This window comes from Lepidochelys kempii, chromosome 4 (assembly GCF_965140265.1).
Source record: "Lepidochelys kempii isolate rLepKem1 chromosome 4, rLepKem1.hap2, whole genome shotgun sequence".
NCBI lineage: Eukaryota > Metazoa > Chordata > Testudines > Cheloniidae > Lepidochelys > Lepidochelys kempii.
The window spans coordinates 57,373,951-57,392,340 of NC_133259.1; the positions used below are offsets into that span (position 1 = coordinate 57,373,951).

At 44.1% G+C, this 18,390-nt stretch overlaps 1 protein-coding gene, 1 long non-coding RNA gene and 1 other non-coding gene across 3 annotated transcripts in view; 2 read left to right on the forward strand and 1 right to left on the reverse strand.

Moving 5' to 3' along the window:
* The window catches only part of LOC140910451 (uncharacterized), a 24,416-nt gene extending 13,165 nt beyond the window's left edge, over window positions 1-11,251 (reverse strand). The window contains exon 1 of the long non-coding RNA XR_012158593.1: window positions 10,971-11,251. This is a non-coding gene — a long non-coding RNA (uncharacterized lncRNA). The remainder of the gene's footprint in view (window positions 1-10,970) is intronic.
* RPS3A (ribosomal protein S3A) lies at window positions 10,983-16,932 on the forward strand. The gene is made up of 6 exons (XM_073341337.1): window positions 10,983-11,093; window positions 11,887-11,990; window positions 13,606-13,793; window positions 15,008-15,216; window positions 15,993-16,102; window positions 16,770-16,932. Exons 1-6 carry the CDS (start codon window positions 11,032-11,034, stop codon window positions 16,889-16,891), a joined length of 795 nt encoding a protein of 264 aa, XP_073197438.1. The 5' UTR covers window positions 10,983-11,031; the 3' UTR covers window positions 16,892-16,932.
* On the forward strand, window positions 16,398-16,469 carry LOC140911012 (small nucleolar RNA SNORD73). Its single transcript, XR_012158806.1, has one exon. It is a non-coding gene; the product is annotated as a small nucleolar RNA SNORD73 (small nucleolar RNA).
* Window positions 16,933-18,390: the final 1,458 nt, after the last annotated feature.

Here is an 18,390-nt window from a genome sequence, read left to right on the forward strand (position 1 = left end):
CACCGGGCCGAGGGGAAGTCAGTGCCTCTACTGTAGGGTGACCAGGTGTCCAGTTTTTTATCAGAACACCCAGTCAAAAAGGTACCCTAGTGGCTCCAGTCAGCACCACCGACCAGACCGTTAAAAGTCCAGTTGGCAGTGCTGCAGAGCCAAGGCAGGCTAATCCCTATTTGTTGTGGGGCACCGCACTGCGCCCCGGAAGCAGCCACCATGTCCGGCTCCTCGGTGTGGTGATGGGGGCGCCACACTGCTCCACCGGCTCTGCACTCCTGTTGGCCAGTTCCCAGCCAATGGGAGCTGTGGGGGGGCTGTGCCTGTGTGAGAGAGCGGCGCGCACTGCCAAGCCTCCTTCCATGACTCCCCCTCCCCCGCCTAGGAGTTGGACCTGCTGGCCACTTCTGGGGTGAAGCGCAGTGCCCCAGGACAAGCAGGCAGCCTGCCTTAGCCCTGCTGCACTGCTGACCGGGAGCCACCTGACGTAAGCCCATGCCCCAATCCCTTGTCCCAGCCCTGAACCCCCCAAAATGCGGAGCCCCCCAAAATGCAGAGCTCCCTCCTGCACCCCAAACCCCTCATCCCCAGCCCCAGTCCAGAGCCTGTACCCCCTCCTGCACCCCAGAGCCTGCACCCCCCACCCAGAGCCCTCACCCCCCTGCACCTCAACCCCCTGCCTTAACCCTCAGGCTCACCCCCCCACCCCTGGAGCCCCCTCCTGTACCCCAACCCCCTGCCTCAACCTGCAGCCCCCTCCCACACTCCAAATCCCTCAGCCCCAGCCTGGAGCCCCCTCCTGTACCTCAAACGTCTTATTCCCAGCCCCACCCCAGAGCCAGCACCCCCAGCTCAGAGCCCTCATCCCTCCCACACTCAAACTCCCTGCCCCAGCCTGGTGCCCCCTCCAACACCCCGAATCCCTCATTTCTGGCCCCACCCCAGAGCCTGCACCCCAATTTAGAGCCTTCACTCTCTCCTGCACCCCAACCTCTTGCCCCAGCCCAGTGAAAGTGAGTGAGGGTGGGGGAGAGCAAGCCACTGAGGGAAGGGGAATGTAGTGAGCAGGGGGTTGGGCCTCAGGGAAGGGGTGGGGCTAGGTGTTCAGTTTTGTGCCAATAGAAAGTTGGCAACCCTACCCTACTGTTGTAAGTGGGACTCCAACTGGATGTAGAGAGTATACTCATTTAAAGGCAGTTGCAAGATCAATGTCTCACATCTGACTCTCAATAAAGTTGTGGAGTTTAAGGCCAGAAGGGACCGTTATATCATCTAGTCTGACCTCCAGTATATCACAGGCTACGAACATCACCCACATGCTAAACCCAACAAGCGAAATTAAACCAAAGTATTTAAACCACAGGAGACTAGACTATTCTGTGCCGTAGACAAAGAGTAGAAGGGACCGAGGTGCACTAGTGCCTGAAGCCCCTGCAATAGCAGGGAAATGACTGAATGAGATATACACTGATATTCCTGGCAAGTGACCTGCAACTGAATGCTGCAGACTCATGCCAAAGTATCTTTGGAAACTCTGTATAAAAAAGGACATGTGAAAATGTGTTCTGTATCACAAACACATTTGCTCCATTGGAAAATTCCTGTTTAAGTAGTTGAATCATATAAGCAAAATACTTAAAATGAAATCACATGGAACACTTATACAGCTCTCGGGATGTGAAATTGTACATATTCACATAGGTTAGCACAGTAGAGAGAATGTGTTTCATTGATGGGATTTAGGAGTCATGTTTATTAGTATTGTCCATCCCTACTCCTGATGGATTAAAACTCCTCACATATGACTAGTTTAGAAACACTGCATTTGGAATCAGTATGAACAGTACGGGTAATGTTGGATAAGAGGAGTCCTGATATAGCAGTGGACTTGAACCAATACTTGGTGTTTACATTCTCTTAGTATTCTATCACTGCAGAATTCAAAGACATTTTTTTTTAGTGGTGACTCATGCAGGAAGAAATAAACTATACCCCCAAACAAGGAGATGTGAAGATTCTGATGTACTTGAGAGAGATTCCCAGAGCAGCCAAGGAGGTAAGAGAAAATTTCACCAGAGGAAAGATAAAAAGGTTTTCTATATCAAAATTCAGACTACAGTAAATTCTCAGAGTCAACTAAATAAATCAGGGTTTGGAATGAAGACGATGATGACAGAACCTTAAATAGTCTATGACAGTGACAGAAGGATCCCTTATAATGATCTCAAAATACTTGTGGGGCTTTCCTGAACATTTATTTTTTGATGGTTGTAGTCATCTCTGAGATGTTGCTATCCATCTAGATCAGTGTTTCTCAATGACTGGTCCGTGAACCAGCACCAGTCCCTGAGATATCCCTAGCCCAGTTTAGGAAGGCAGCAAGCTGGTCTCTGGTTTCAAAAAGGTTGAGAAATACTGATCTAGATTACAGATGCACAATACCAATATATCTGACTCCTAAATCCCATCAATATTAATACCTGCCACATATAATACTAACAGAAGTGAATGTGCCCAGTACCCATTCTTTAAAGTACACAGAATGTCGAGTTCTGGCACCCTGTACAGAGGTCTTCTGCGCCTGGACTAGTTATTTCTGTTGACTTGCCCTGGCAGTCGGTCAGACCAGGTGAGTCTCATTCACAGGATTTTTATGCTTTTTGTCTGAGGTACTGGGACTGAATTATCAGACAGGAGGCTTTAGAAACAACCAGATGAGATTTATATTGAACTGCTCTTAAGATCAGAACAAAGGGAAACCAGAGGAAGTTGTATGTGCTTGTGCATAAATACATGTGCTGTTTTGAGAGAGGGGTAGGGACCCTGACCTGTTCACATTAGAAGATATATCTTACTATTTTTCAGTGAATAAGCAAGATACAAACAGGTAAAAAGGAAGGCCCATCATTGCAGTTAGGTTTGCATCCGGGGGCTGAAAAATATATGTTAAACAAACCAGGATTTCTACTGGTTAGTGTGCTGACCGTAGAAAAGGTTCTTGTATATTTATACACCGCTCCCACCACTGTAGCTCAGATTCTGCTAGCACTTCTGTCATAAATATAAGGGAAGGGTAACCACCTTTCTGTATACAGTGCTATAAAATCCCTCCTGGCCAGAGGCAACATCCTGTTACCTGTAAAGAGTTAAGAAGCTCAGCTAACCTGGCTGGCACTTGACCCAAAGGACCAATAAGGGGACAAGATACTTTCAAATCTTGGGGGAAGGAAGGCTTTTGTTTTGTGCTCTTTGTTTACGTGGTTGTTCTCTCTTGGGACTGAGAGAGGCCAGACAGAAATCCATCTTCTCCAACCCATCCTAATCCAAGTCTCCAATATTGCAACCAGTATAGGTAAGCCAGGCAAGGCGGATTAGTTTATCTTTTGTTTTATGTGAATTTCCCCTGTGTTAAAAGGGAGGTTTATTCCTGTTTTCTGTAACTTTAAGGTTTTGCCCAGAGAGGGATCCTCTGTGTTTTGAATCTGAATACCCTGTAAAGTATTTTCCATCCTGATTTTACAGAGATGATTTTTACCTTTCTTTTTTTTAAATAAAATCCTTTTAAGAATCTGACTGATTTTTCCATTGTTCCAAGATCCAGGGGTTTGGGTCTTTGATGATTTTGTAACCAATTGGTTAGGATACTATTCTCAAGCATTCCCCAGAAAAGGGGGTGTGTAGGGCTTGGGGGGATATTTTGGGGGAATACGTCTCCAAGTGGTGTCTTTCCCTTTTCTTTGTTTAAAACGCTTGGTGGTGGCAGCATACGGCTCAAGGACAAGGCAAAGTTTGTACCTTGGGGAAGTTTTTAACCTAAGCTGGTAAGAATAAGCTTAGGGGGTCTTTCATGCGGGTCCCCACATCTGTACCCTAGAGTTCAGAGTGGGGAAGGAACCCTGACAACTTCCATTAAGAACCTTATTTTCACACATTCATATATTGTCTATAATTAAAAATTCACCATGGACTGAAACTTATTAGACAAGGTTTCTGAACTATGTTACTTTATTTAAAAAAAAACAACATTTAACTGCTGTAGCAGGAATGAACTTCAATGGTTAGGGAGTCAACACAAACTACGGGAGAGGAGGATTTCTATGCAAGAATGAGATTCTGAGAATGAATAATACTGGGGCCCAAGAAGAGATCAGGTTATGGAGAAAAGGACTCAGAGATATTGTACTGTAGAGAGATGTTGGCAAATTAGCAGGGGAGGATGGTTAAATTTGAAAGAAGTATGTTTAAAAAAGAATTCCAACCATTTTATTCAGGCTGGAAGTCCAAAAGGATAAGCATGACCAACAGTGGAAGTGTATTTGAAAAGAAAATACCTGCTGATTAAATGCTGTACACAAGGGCAAGATTGTATACTTGAGAGCTGTGTGTGGAAAGGGCCTTCCCTATGCTTATCCATCTGTGCTGGGATGGGATGGGCCACCTTCGTGTTAACCTACAGAAGGTTCTCTGGTCAAGGACTGAGTGACTCTGGGTTGGGAGTAGGTAAGCCTGGGGTATGTGTGTGAATGCTCTCACCTGCCCCAGGAAAATTACTAGAAACAGTTAGCATAGAATTCCAAGGATCCCAACTATCATGGTCAAAGTGCCTGGGGAAGATCTGTAGAGCAATTTCACTAGAAGAGTAGTGCCAGAAACCTGGAGCGGGAGATGCCCCAGAACCAGTGTGGAGGCAGAGAGCATACTTCCTGCAGATCTCCAAAGGCCTGCACAGACCTTAGTGGAATGTTTTTCTGGAGGAGACACCTGAAATCCTTCCACAGTGGGGATGGCAAACTTCACCATCATGGAGGGCAACTCATTAAGAGTGTCCCCCAGAATCCCTCCTTTTCCTTAGGGGAGGAGATGCTCTGGACCTGTGTGGTTACCATAGGTTACCATGTGGTTACTTTTTTCCACCCAGCCAGCTGATTGCAGCTAGTTTCCTAATGAAATTGATTTTATTTATAACACTTGCAATAGAGCACCCTATAGACAGAGATCATAAACCTTACTTTAATTCTGGTTTACAATAAGTAGTAATGCTTAGAGGAGTCTCTGATTGTTCAATTTGCAACTTAGGGCATGTCTACACTACAGCCGTAAGTTGACCTATGTTAGGTTGACTTACAGCCACTGCAGCTGCTTCCACTGACAGAAGAGGGGCATCGTGGAGGGCAGAGAGCCAGGACTCTCTGCTCAGAGCAATTCCTGCCGGGAGCCCAGCTGTTCCCCGGGCCTCAGCTCCCAGCTGGGATTGGCGGTGCAGCCTCCCAGGCTTCTTAGCTCCCAAAGGGGATTCTGCGGGCCGCAGCCTGTCTGGGAGTGGGGAGCTGGGGACAGCTGGGTTCCACCTGCCAAGCTGTCTTAATCAATTTCATGGCTCCAGCTTGGGTGATGTTAAGTAATGCAGTGCCTAAACAGATGCTACACCAACATAAGCCCAACGCCTCTTGTGGAGGTGGAATTATGATGTTGGTGTGGTAGGGCAGTTACATTGGCGGGAGCTGAGTGTGTACATTGACATAATTAGGTTGACATAAACTGCCTTACATCAACCCAACTGTGTAATGTAGATCAGGCCTTAGTCATGGTGAGAAGTGCTTTTTACTGTTTTGAAATACCAAATTATCTGGGTGAGCAAAGAGCATGCAGTTTTCTTCAGCTTATTCTTACCCCTTACCCTCCTCCACACATTTGTCATGTCTGTGGAATGCAGAATCAGCTCAGGAAACTGAACAAGGACCCATGGGCAGCACATATAAGAGGCCAGGGGAGGGTAAACCTCCCAAAAAAAGCTGGCCATGCGGGGGGAAATGTCATGGATGTGGCGCAGGTCACCTGTCCAGAGGTGCGCTGACCTGCCACTGCTTTTGTAGTGCTGGAAGCCAAGCTCCATAGAAGTTGGGGGGGGCAGGACAACAGCACCTGGACCGTGGCCTGCCTGCGCCCTGCCCTACCTCGCCTCTTTTCCCAAGGGCTCCCCCTGCCACTCACTCCTCTGTGCCCCCTTCCCCAAGTCTCTTCCCCCGCACCCGCTGCTTGCTTTTCTCCCTGGCCCCCAATCGCTAGCCTAAGACAGAAATAAGTGATGAAGCCATGCCTCCTCTCCCCACCCCCAGAGGAGCGAGCAGCAGGTGTGGGGGGCTTTGGGAGGGGGCAGGAAGAGGCGGAGCAGGGGTAGGGCCTTGAAGGCAGGGCCATGGCTCTGATGCTGGAGGCCCCCCAGCATACTCCTAGGTTGCTTCCAGCACTCACGGATGAGTCTCCCCAAACGGAGGACACCTGCACGTGCCACCTATGCAGTGAGAACTGTGTGATGCCCTAAAGCGGACAGTAATACAGCTGATATCAGATATTTCCTAGAAATGGACAATTATTTTTGGGGTAGGGGGATACTAACAAAAAACTTCTGCAACAACCAAACGAGACTCTGTGAGCTCTGCTTACCAATAAGAACTCTTCGGGTCTGATGCTGTGCTGCTTGCATCTTGTGCAGCTATATACACTTGTGCAAAGTGGGAATAAAAAGCTAACCAAGTGGAAAGAAGTAGAGAATCAGGCCCTTTAATTTAGAAAGATCCTCCCTAGGCTTCGACTGGGGAGAAACAAAGAGTCAGAGTTTACCTGGAGTACTTTTATAGTACCATTTTGCTTGAAAGACTAATATAGTAGCTCATGGGCTAGGTGCATTGTCACCTACTAACTCAATTACAATTAAAAGTAATAGAATCACTTTAAAGTAACTCCTGCTAACTGTTTAAATACATTTTGTCTGGCCAATGCAGGCAAAGTAAAACTGTTTTAAAATAATTGTATTAAAACCTGCCAACCTGTGGCCCCAAGAAGCCATTCCAGAATCAGGGCATTGCTAGGATATAGGACTATCCTGGTCACATTCTCTTTCCCAAGGAATTTTCCCTGCACTGATGCTGAGAGGGGAGTGTCACTGAGCTGCTTTGCTGGATCTGTCACTTGAGGACACTCATTACACAAGGATAATCTTCTTAGGGCCTGATTCTCTGGCTTTACAGGTGCTTTGTACCCTGGAGCCATTAGCAACATAGCCATAGCAGAGCCAAGAATCAGGACCTATGTGTTAGGAAGTTGGCTTGAGGGGAGTGAAAGGGCTCACTAGAAGATCTTGGAAGAGGAAAGGCAGTATGGCAATATGTAAACAGTCCAATAAAAATGGTCCTGGATTCATTATGGGCTCTGCCAACTTGTTGTTAATTTCAGTGGCTCTGCTGGTGCATGGGTCCCTCAGGCAGAGTCTGGAGGTGGTTTAGCAAAACCTGGGAACAAAGTTAGTTTTATCCCCACAAAAAGACACCAGGATGTGTGTTCAAAACCAGGACCTGCCTAAACATTCAATACACAAAAAGAAAAGGAGTACTTGTGGCACCTTAGAAACTAACAAATTTATTTGAGCATAAGCTTTCGTGAGCTACAGCTCACTTCATCGGATGCATGCAGTGAAAAAATACACAGACGCTCTAGATCTCTAGTATTGGGGGGAGGAACAGCAGGGCAGATGAAATTCTAACAAATCACCAATTGCATATATGGACTCTTTAATATTAAAGTTATATATGGCTGACCTTGCTTACTCTTCCCTGTGGTGTTATGTAGACTGCATAAGTTAAAGCAGAACACAGGACTTACTGCAACTGGATACCTAACATCTGCTGGCATGAATTTTCATGGATCAGATGAAAGTATAATAAAGAAAAGAAGAGAGTTTTGAATTATAGAAGCCCCATCAATAATAGATTTCCTATGAGTTGACTACTGAAATACTGGTAAGGAGGCAATGTATTCAGTCCTGGATAGGAACATTGAGAATAGTGATAAGAGGTAAACTTCTTGTACATAGTGGCTATTATTAAATATCATTTAATTCTGTACTCGTTGGTTTCTATTAATAGTTGAGAACTTAGAGTTTAAAGAAATTTATTAATTAGTGGCAGATAAGTATTTATTTCTGCTCCAAGAAAATCCCACTTATCTATCTGCCTGCAGTTTCTGGTTGATACCTGCAAATGGGATATGTTTCATCTAGGTTCCCATAAAGCTCCCTTTGATGAGCTACTTGCCAATATTAAAGTAATAAAATAAAATGGACTTTCCCCAAAAAAGTTGGGGGACAGGGGGCGGGTAGCAGGCTCTTAGCTGTCAAAGACTGGGTATACATTGTAGTTGTCCATCCAATTCTTCCTTCCTGCCTCAGGGTTCAACGAGTACTCCGTTGAAATTCTGACTCCTGTTGTGGTCTATACTACAGACTTATGTTGGTATCTGCATCACTTTGGGGTGTGGAAAATCCACACTCCTGAGCGGCGTATTTATACCCCTGGTGTAGATCATCCTGTCGATGGGAGGGCTTCTCCCATCAACATAGCATCTGTCTCTTAGGGAGGTAGAGGACCTACACCAACGGGAGAAGCTCTCCTGTTGGCGTAGGTAACGTCTTCGCTAAGTACTATTGTGACTCAGCTGAACCGGAGCCTCTATTAACGATAATGTGAGGCTGACAGCATCAGGCCAACTGGGATTTCCTTTTCCAGATGGCCTGCTCAGGGCTCCCACTGCCTCTTCACTCCTATGAGTCACTTGTTTCTCTGCAGAGCCCCCTTCTTTAAAAATTGATTCCAATCCCATTTGGGGAAGGGGTTGCAAGGCAGACAGACTTAAGTTATATGGAGAAGTCTTGCCAAGACTTGGATGCTGGCTTCTTGCAGATACTGGGCAGGCAAGAGAGAGCAGGAAGTTTTTGATAGGTGAATATAATCTTTGGAACTTGATGCAGAAAGCTGCCGACAGTCCCAGGATGGAGGCCAAGACTGAAATTTATTTTGGCTAGTTGTGCATTGTTCTTTATTTGTGTGAGTGGGAGTTTAAAGTTACCTCAGGCTGCACTAGGGAAGCATCAATCAGTAACACATGGGCAGAAAAGAACCACTGAGTTGGAGATCTAGCTAGCTTTTCTGCTGGGAACAAGAAAAAAGATACCTGCTGTATGGCTTCCCAGCTACCTTCCTCTTCCCCCACCTCAAGGAAAAGCACAGATTCCCTTGTTGGACACTGGTGCCCCGTCTTTCAGGGAGAAGAATGAAGATTTCCCTAATTTTAGACTGATCCCTGAGGGAAATGAAGATGAGAGCCCCCTGCATCTCTTTCTTGTCTGACTATATTCTCTGGCCTTCCGGGTGGGGTGGTGGTGAAATCCAGTGATTTTTTTTTTTTTTTTTTAGGTGTGTGTGTGTGTGATTCCTGGTGGGGGTGGAAATAATGGTGAAGCAATAAAAACATGCTGTTGTCCTAATACAGTTTGTAAATGAGAAAGTAAATTACTGAGAAACACAGCTTGAACATATTGCTCATGGCAGTTCAAACTCTACTTGCTTGCAACAACTGTATTTAACAAGGCTTTCTGTGTCTGTGGACTGGAATAGTGGGTGCTCATATCTGGGGGCTTGATTTGGGTCCCACTAGGCTAGCATAGATGGAGATTATCTTTTCTGAAACAATCCTATATACTACATACCATGACAACTGGCGATTTAAAAGTCTGGCCTTTATTTGGTGACCAAAGATCAGTATCAAGCCAATATTGGGTTTTCTTTGTCCTGCATTACAGCAACAACTGTGCGCAAGAACTTACCTAGTAATAAAAATGTATAATTTTTATACTATGAAAAGAAATATGTTGAAGTGTTGCCCAAGTCAGGCTAAGGCATAGATATGTGCACCAAAGCTTCTGGGGCCATGTGATCTTTCATTTAAAATGTTTCTAGCTGTCACGGTTGTGAAGACAAGCTTGGAAGTATGAACTGAGTGTATTATATACAGCAATTGTAGAAAGCCTGATAAAATAGCTTTAAGAGGTGTGAACTGCCCTTTGCATCTCCATGGGTTCTTAACTCTGAAACCTGATGTGCAAGGAGGCCACCACTGCTCCCACCCCAACAATCTAAACAAAGGATTTGGGGGCCAGGTGATTCTTTTCATCTGCCACCTCAGAGGAATGGCAGCAGTGGGGAGCCCCACTGCTGCCATTCCTCTGACCCCCAAATCCTTTACTTAAATTGGTGGCATCTCTGTCCACCTTTCTGGGGCAGAAACCAGCTGCATGAAAGATGGAAGAGGTCTGTGGAAGGGGGAAGCCCCCTGCCAGGAATGGCTGTTGTGTGGGTGGTCCCTGCCCTGGGGGAAAGGGTCCAATATGGGGATGTGCCTAGGGACCCAGGCAGTCTTAATCTGGCCAGGCCATGTGTTAAACATGAATGTCTTGTCCTATACAGTCAGTACAGATTCACCAGTAGCTGGTGTCCAACCTCCCTCCCTCCCACCTCGGCCAGTCATAGATACCTTGTGTACGTCTGTCCCTTCCCTTTCCCGCCCCATCGCCATCCCCACCCCCTCCTATGATTTTTGTGACCTTTGTTGTTTTAACAGGGCCGGGGAGGGGAGGGGAGACAAAGAACTGAGCGGGAGGCAGCTGTGGACTCAGAACTGCTGGAGGATTGGGCGGGGATCCGAATTCATTCCTGGGCAGGGGGCCAGGCCAGCGTGGGGCTGAGCGCTTCAGCAGCGGGGACAATCACCCGAACCCTTAGCAGCGCTTGCAGCGCCCACGGCGGCGGGTGGGGCAGCCGCAGCGCAAAAATCAAGGCACCCCCCCCCCCGCTCTCTAGAGCTGTATTTTACATCGCCGGGGGGACGTGCACCGGCGGGGCTGCAGCCCGCGGTAGCCACGACGCCAGGGCCCATGGGAGCTGGCTCAGGAGGATGGCCCCAGCGCCCAGTCGTAAGGAATCACTAGGGTGAGCCCATTCTGTCCTTCACGTTGGCCTCCCCCGCCACCGCGCCATTTGGTTCACCCCAGGCCCTTGAGGAAGCTGATCTCTCCCGCGTTGCCCCTGCCCCTTCCGCTCTAGTTTCTCGCGAGAGGTCGGTAGGCGGAGTTCTCGCGTGAGACTCACCTCTCTCGTATAATCTCGCGTTGCTGGGGGGCTTCGGCCTCTTTGGCTCCAGGGCGGCACCATGGCGGTCGGCAAGAACAAGCGCCTCACCAAGGGCGGCAAGAAAGGCGCTAAGAAGAAAGTGTAAGCGAGGCCGGTCAGGGGCGAGGGGTGCCGGGGGCCCCGCCGCGGGGGCTGCTGGGCGGCGGCTCGGCAGGATGCGCCGGATGCCGGGCGGATTGAGGCGGCCGGCGCAAGGCGCGGCGGTGGCGGTGTTGACATGGCGGCGGCCAAACCTGGGATTGGGGCGAGGGTTGTAGAGCGCGCGCGCGGCCCCCGCTGCACGGGACGGGGGCGCTGCGGCAGGGGCGGGGCCTGCTCCGCCGTGAATCCCCCTGCCCGAGGTGGGGGGCCGGGGCCTGGCCGCACGGAGCCCCCCACCCCAGCACCAGGCTGTGACTCTTGGGGGAAGATAGGAGTTAGGGAGCCGGGCTGCCTCTGCCCCACGTGCTGTGCGGAGCCGTCTCTGGCTGCCCCTGCAGCTCGGCTGCTGATTTGTCCCCAGCTCCGGCGCCATCCCAGTGCAGGTGGGACAGAGCCTAACTGCTAGATATTGTGGGCTGGGTCCTTGTCTCTGACTGTCCCTGAAAGTGCAGGGCCTAGAGGGCTAACACTGAGCAGCACGTTGGGATGGATCAGTTTACTTATTTGTTGGTCCAGTGCTTGTATCACTTATTGGTGTTTGCAAGCTTATGCTGATAATAAGAAAACAAGTTTGCACTAATTTGGGAATGCGTAAATTGCAGTCGCCTATGGTATTTGAAGTATTTGGTAACTGTACAACAGTGTACATGATAAATATGGAGGAAGGAGACCAGATTTTAGGCCAGATTTAATCTAAAAAATGAGTGGAAATATTTTTTTTTGGTAAATTAAGGGTCGATCCCTTCTCAAAGAAGGATTGGTACGATGTCAAGGCACCTGCAATGTTTAATATCCGAAACATTGGGAAGACACTCGTCACCAGGACCCAAGGAACCAGTGAGTATCTAATGTGTTGCGGTAACGCTTCATATCTGTTAATTTGTTCTGTTTTTTAAGACCGTGCAATGCAGTATAAGTTCTAAGCAGTTCCTGCTTAAACTAATGTGATTTGCAATATTATAGGATAGATAGACAGACATAAAAAAACGTGTTTTGACCTCACTGTTTGTTGGGTAGTACTAAGGCTTTTGTTTCCAGTAGACAGAATCGGGTTACACATACAGAATATGGTTTGGTTCTTGCCCATGCAAGATGAATTAACTGATCTCTATTGGAAGCTATTGGATAATCTGTGGAACTGAAATGCAAAGGAAGACCCAATAAAGATTAGAATTCTGGGGTGGAAATTACTTAAAGTTATTTAAAGCATATGGGGAAAATGACAAAAAATTATTAATATCTTTTATAGGAGAGGAAGATCTGGAAAGCAGTGATGCAGAAAGATCTTGGGAAGGACATAGTGGGCAGATCTCTATATGTGGGGTTTCATTGTATAGGGTAGTGAAAACCACTAATTTTTTGGGCGGTGTATGTGCAGAGGCACCCCTAAGTAGAGGGAGGTGGTTATCTTTCACATGATCAGGTGACACCAAACTTGGAATACTATATTCAGGTAAGGGAACCTTAGTCTCTACTATTCAGAGATGAACAATGGGATCTGGATAAGCGCAACAGAATTATGTAAATGTAGGTGTGCAGCATGGCCAGCTTTACATGTGTTACGGGGTTTAAATATCAAAGGAGGACATGAATTATTTAGCATGGGTATAATTAGGAGCAATGGAATGAAATTAAGGAAAGGAAAACTTTGGTCGTCATATGATTCATAAAAGTGAAATCTAGCAGATCATGGAATAATGTCCCCTGGTAACTGGACATAGAGAAGCTACTGCAAGGTCAGTCATGCATTGGCAGAGGTATAGCTGTTAAGAGATGTAATGAGACTTGTAATTTGCTCTGCTCCCTAATTTCATTTCTTAATCATTTATGTCTTTAGCTCTTATTTTGCATGTGCGTATGTTTTTTTAATATACGTTAAAAAAGTAACCTAGTTCTTACATTTTTATATGTATACTTTTATCAAGACACTTTGACTCCAGTTTCTAAAGGTATTGCAGCACTGAGCGCACCAACACCTAAATGCCTTTTTTAAATGTTGGCTGAATCTAGATTGAATCTTCAGGCCTGACCATAGAATTTATTTTTTGAATTTTAAATATGGGGCACAGCATGGTGTCTTTCACTGCTGTGTATTGATGCTTTACTAGTTCATTGACTAACTTTATTACAAAAAAAAGTCTCTGCAACTGTTGAAGTTAAAGTAAATTTTTGTAGATCTAAACTTACATGAATTTGTGTTCAAGTCTAATGTGGTCTCCTCACTAGAACGTGGGGTTTGGGATCCATGCTTGGTACCGTGTTATTGCGGGGGCCATATTACCATAGATCCCAATTTAAATATTTAACTTTGGGATCCATCGCTGCAACCACGCTATATGTGAAGCTGCACTATAGCAATGCGTGCTCTAGCGAAGGTCCGCTATATTATAAATTCATATCAGCTAGTCCTTCTTTTAATTTTTAATAAAAATATTATTTCATACACTTATAGAAATTGCCTCTGATGGACTTAAGGGCCGTGTGTTTGAAGTGAGTCTTGCTGATCTGCAGAATGATGAAGTTGCCTTCCGTAAATTCAAGCTGATTACAGAGGATGTTCAGGGCAAAAACTGTCTGACCAACTTCCATGGAATGGACCTCACCCGTGACAAGATGTGTTCCATGGTCAAAAAATGGCAGGTAAGTGGTAATGATATGTATCTGTGAAGCTGCAAAAATACTACCTTGACAGTAAACTGCCTCTAAAAATTGAGATGAAATAACTTGATCTTTGATACTGTTTGCAGGCTCATCTTTGACTTGATCAGACCAGCCAGTAATGTATTTGATTATTGATTGGTATTTGCTTATTTTTTCTTTTTGAAAACCAATAAGATAAAGCTTAAGGGTCACATTTTTAAAGACCAGCATCTGCAGCAATTTCTGTTGCCTGCAGAGGCACACAGTTGCAGAAATTGTACACAATACTTCGAGCACATGGACTTCAAGCCTAGTTTTTTTTGTTTTGTTTTTGTTTTTTTTAAAAGGCAAAATGTATTTCTGAGGCCTTATTTACATTTGTTGTAGTTAGTTTGTCATTGGCTCCACTGGGGCAGCTACACTATGAAGCAAATCCCTGAGACCTCTGTCATTAGTGAGAACGGCAGGGTTTGGGAAGGCACCTTAAGGAAACAGAACACCTTGTTGCACGTATCATAGTTACTAGGCTGTCAGATTACACTTAAATACAAACTTTCAATATACAGGATGTAGACATCATCCTCATCCCAAATTTAAGAAGCCACAGAAAATGTCTTTATTCTAATTGGTGGATGTTACTGTGCTTGTAAAACTAAATAATGGATGTTGACTAAAAGCAAGGTAGGATTTTACTGGCTCCAAGTTGCCCCTGCTTATGAGGCAGAGAGTTGGGGTGTTCAGTAGAAGTCCCAATACAAAAAGAGAGGGGCTGGAAGGGAAAGTTGGTATTGGCAACTTGGAAACCACTTGGCAAGGAGAGACTTCCCACTAATAGCAAGGGTGGTGTATAAAATCCCAACCTGGGATGGAGGAGGTGCATTATAAGAATCAACACCTTTGTGCTCACTGCTATTATTAGTGTAACTGAATTATCTCTCCTTTACTCAGTCTGCTCATTATTAAGGTGCCAGATGTAAGAAGTGCTGCTGGTGTCATCAGTTAGTGTCCTCCCAAACCGTGTTTAGGAATTGGAAGTGTCAATAGCAGTTTAATATTAGGTAGAATTTATAATTTAGGGGCTAACTATTGGCACCTTAATGTTGGGGTCAAGTGACAGCAACACTAGAGTATTTTAAGGAAGGTCTGACACTTTCACTGTGGTGTCTTTCTGTGATGTTAGAAGGGACAAATGTATTCTGTAACTTCTTTTCTAGACAATGATTGAAGCCCATGTTGATGTCAAAACTACCGATGGCTATCTACTGCGCCTCTTTTGCGTAGGTTTTACCAAGAAGCGCAATAACCAGATTCGCAAGACCTCATATGCCCAGCACCAGCAGGTCCGCCAAATTCGCAAGAAGATGATGGAAATCATGACACGGGAGGTGCAGACTAATGACCTGAAAGAAGTTGTTAATAAGCTGTACGTCTTGATTGTTATTAATCAAGTTTTATCTTGGGAATCAGTTGCCATTCTATTCTGGTTTAATTGAGTTTAAGTGTTGGTTTACAGAGTCACAAAGAGGGTTTAATAGCAATTCATGTATTAACTTAGTTTAAATTTCTGTGAGGACAGTACTATCATTGTTAGCTTTTTTTTTTTAAGCACGTCTGTGGGCAGTAGTAGGGGAAGAATCTGATTGCTAGAGTATCTGGATGTACTAATTAATATTTGCTAATTTAATAACTTACTATCTTATAAAACAATTTAACAGGAGCCTCAGTCATTTTCATTCCTGGTTGAGGGCTCAACAACTACTTTTGTTGGGGAACCAAATATTTAACAAAATTATGGGAAGCGCAACATACTGTTCCCCCTACACATACTCTTACCACCTGCACCACATATGACCTCCACCAAACTGTTTGATTATGTAAATGTAAAAACAGAATTTGTGAAAAGACTGCATGACACATAGATCTTTCTGCAGACTTCAGCAATGTCTAGTTTTATAAAGACTCCAGTTCTTAACTCACTCATAGTAGTGGGTGGGTGAGATTCTGTGGCCTGCGTTGTGTAGGAGGTCAGACTAGAGGATCATAATGGTCTCTTCTGACCTTAAAGTCTATGAGGGAAGGTAGGATAGACTACTGTTGAGAATATTAAATACTGAATAATTTGAACTTTATATATTATATTGATCAGGAAGTTGATTATCACTTGAAAATCTAATACTGAAAACCTTTGATTATTTTCAGGATCCCAGACAGCATTGGCAAAGACATAGAAAAAGCTTGTCAATCCATCTACCCTCTTCATGATGTGTATGTCCGCAAAGTGAAGATGCTTAAGAAGCCCAAGTTTGAATGTAAGTTCATTTCTGCTTAAATGTGGAGTTTAACTAAGTGGTAGGCGAAGTTAAAGCAATATTTTCAAAGCATGTGTTTGGTGATTTTGGAACTGAGGGAGCCTTCTGAAGGCAGCATTGTATGTTGGAATGCTTAAAACTGATAAATGGCTTATCCTAACAGTCTGAGACTTCAGTAACAAATCTGAATTCCTGTAAATGATATTTCATTTTGGAATATTTTTGTTCTTGCTTTAAGAACCCAAATATAAATGCCGAAAAGAAGCAACTAAATGTTGGATGGTTTTGGTTTGGGAATGAATGATGACAACATGTTTCGGTCCCATATGACACTGAATGATTATACTCTTTCCCACTTTCTGACATTCCCATGTAATGCAGGACTGAGTTATTAATGGCATCTTTGAAAGACTTTAATTAAACAAAACTCTTTTTGCTTTCATGTCTTTGTCTAAATACAAAAGTTAAGTAACTCAGTGCAACCTCCTTGTATGGGCACTCTTAAATGGGCAAGTCTTATTGATTTAGCCGTGGTACAATTTTGATACATAGAAATGGCCTATTTAAATGATTTGATCATTTAACTTGTCTCGCAGTGTGGAGATGACGGGGAATTTAATACAAAAAATACTCAATTCTTAACAATTGCAATATTGTGCTTTTTTAGTGGGCAAGCTGATGGAACTGCACGGTGAAGGTGGTGGCACTGGAAAACCTTCTGGGGATGAGACAGGCGCTAAAGTAGAGCGAGCCGACGGATATGAGCCCCCTGTGCAAGAGTCTGTCTAGAATCAAAAATGGATGCAAAAAATAAAAAATTTTAATATACAGCAGTAGTAGTATTTGGTTTCATGCAGTGATACTAGACACTTACACCATATGTGGTATAAGATACTGGACACTTATAGCTATTACCCTTAATAAGTATGCCACTTACTGCTGTTGCTTCATGTGCTAAAGATGTGAGCTAGTATGGACTCTGACTCTTAATTTATCTCAGTTAGGAGAGAGCAGGTTGGTTGTCCTTTTTAGAAATTGGTGTTTAAAAGTACTAGGTTGAATTTCAAAGAGTTGAGCATCTAAAACCCAAACCTCTTCTAATGAGTTCCTGAACTAAAAGAGGCTTATTTTGTGTCTACATACAGAATACATAGCATTGATCACATGCACTAACTTACACTTAATAGTACCTTTCTTCTCAAAGCAGTCTGAAATAGCACCCAGCCACCTGGTGCACAGTGGGGTGGCTGGGGGAGGAAGGAGGAAATGTTGTTGTCCAAGGACTTGAATTTCCATGGAGTCTTTAAAGGTTTACACAGAGTAGATGGCACTCTTGTTTAAGGTCTTATTTAGATTCTAAAATTTATACTTTTGGTGATATTTTACTTTATGGTAACTTTTTCCAATAGGCAGTTTTGCTGTCTGATGCCCAAAATGCGTGTTAACACAACTATTTTATTGTGGAAACATACTCTTAATCAAAATTTAACCTGTTTTCAAAGGAATAGTGTACAAAGAAGATTTCTCACTTTCTCATTACAAGAAACAGTACAAGTTGCAATGTAAGTTCACAAATACAGTACCATACAATATAGTTCCCATTATGTGAAATAAATTTGAAGCAGAAATACTTTAATAAGACGCAAATAAACTTCCAAACTCCAGAAATCAACCTTAAACCTATATTCATTCCACTCTTTTTTTTTGTTTTGTTTTTTTGTTCTTTAGGATGATTTAGTGATACTATTTTAGCTTTTTCTAGCAGTAGGTATATGTAAAGGCTCTGAAATGATTTCTTAAGAGCTCTTCCAAATCCTTCAGTCTTATACTATTATCTGGACAATGTGCTCTGAATTCCAGTACTTTGTTTTAAACAGTATAATTGACTGATAGCAGCAGCACGCCAAAAATAACTCCTTCAATGAGGCTGGGTTTTTCCCTAGTGAAATGAGTCTACAAGTTATGTAATTAATATAACTATAAGCAGCTTTGACTGAAAGTTGGGAGGGGGACAGGCTTGTTAGGTTTGATTTACCAATCCTGTGTTCCAGTTTTTTTTTTTTTTTAAATTTGAAGATCATGTAGTTGTGTTTGGAAGACTAGACTACCAATTTCTTAATATGCAAGATGCTAGACTTGAACTATTGTCCTTCAATGTGACCATATAAATATCCACATATTAGCTAAAAAAAAATGTTGTATCTCTTCTGTTTACAATAGTCTTAATGTTAATCTGGTTTAATCTTTAGCTCTATTTATAAAACATTTTAAATTAAAATCAAACCCAT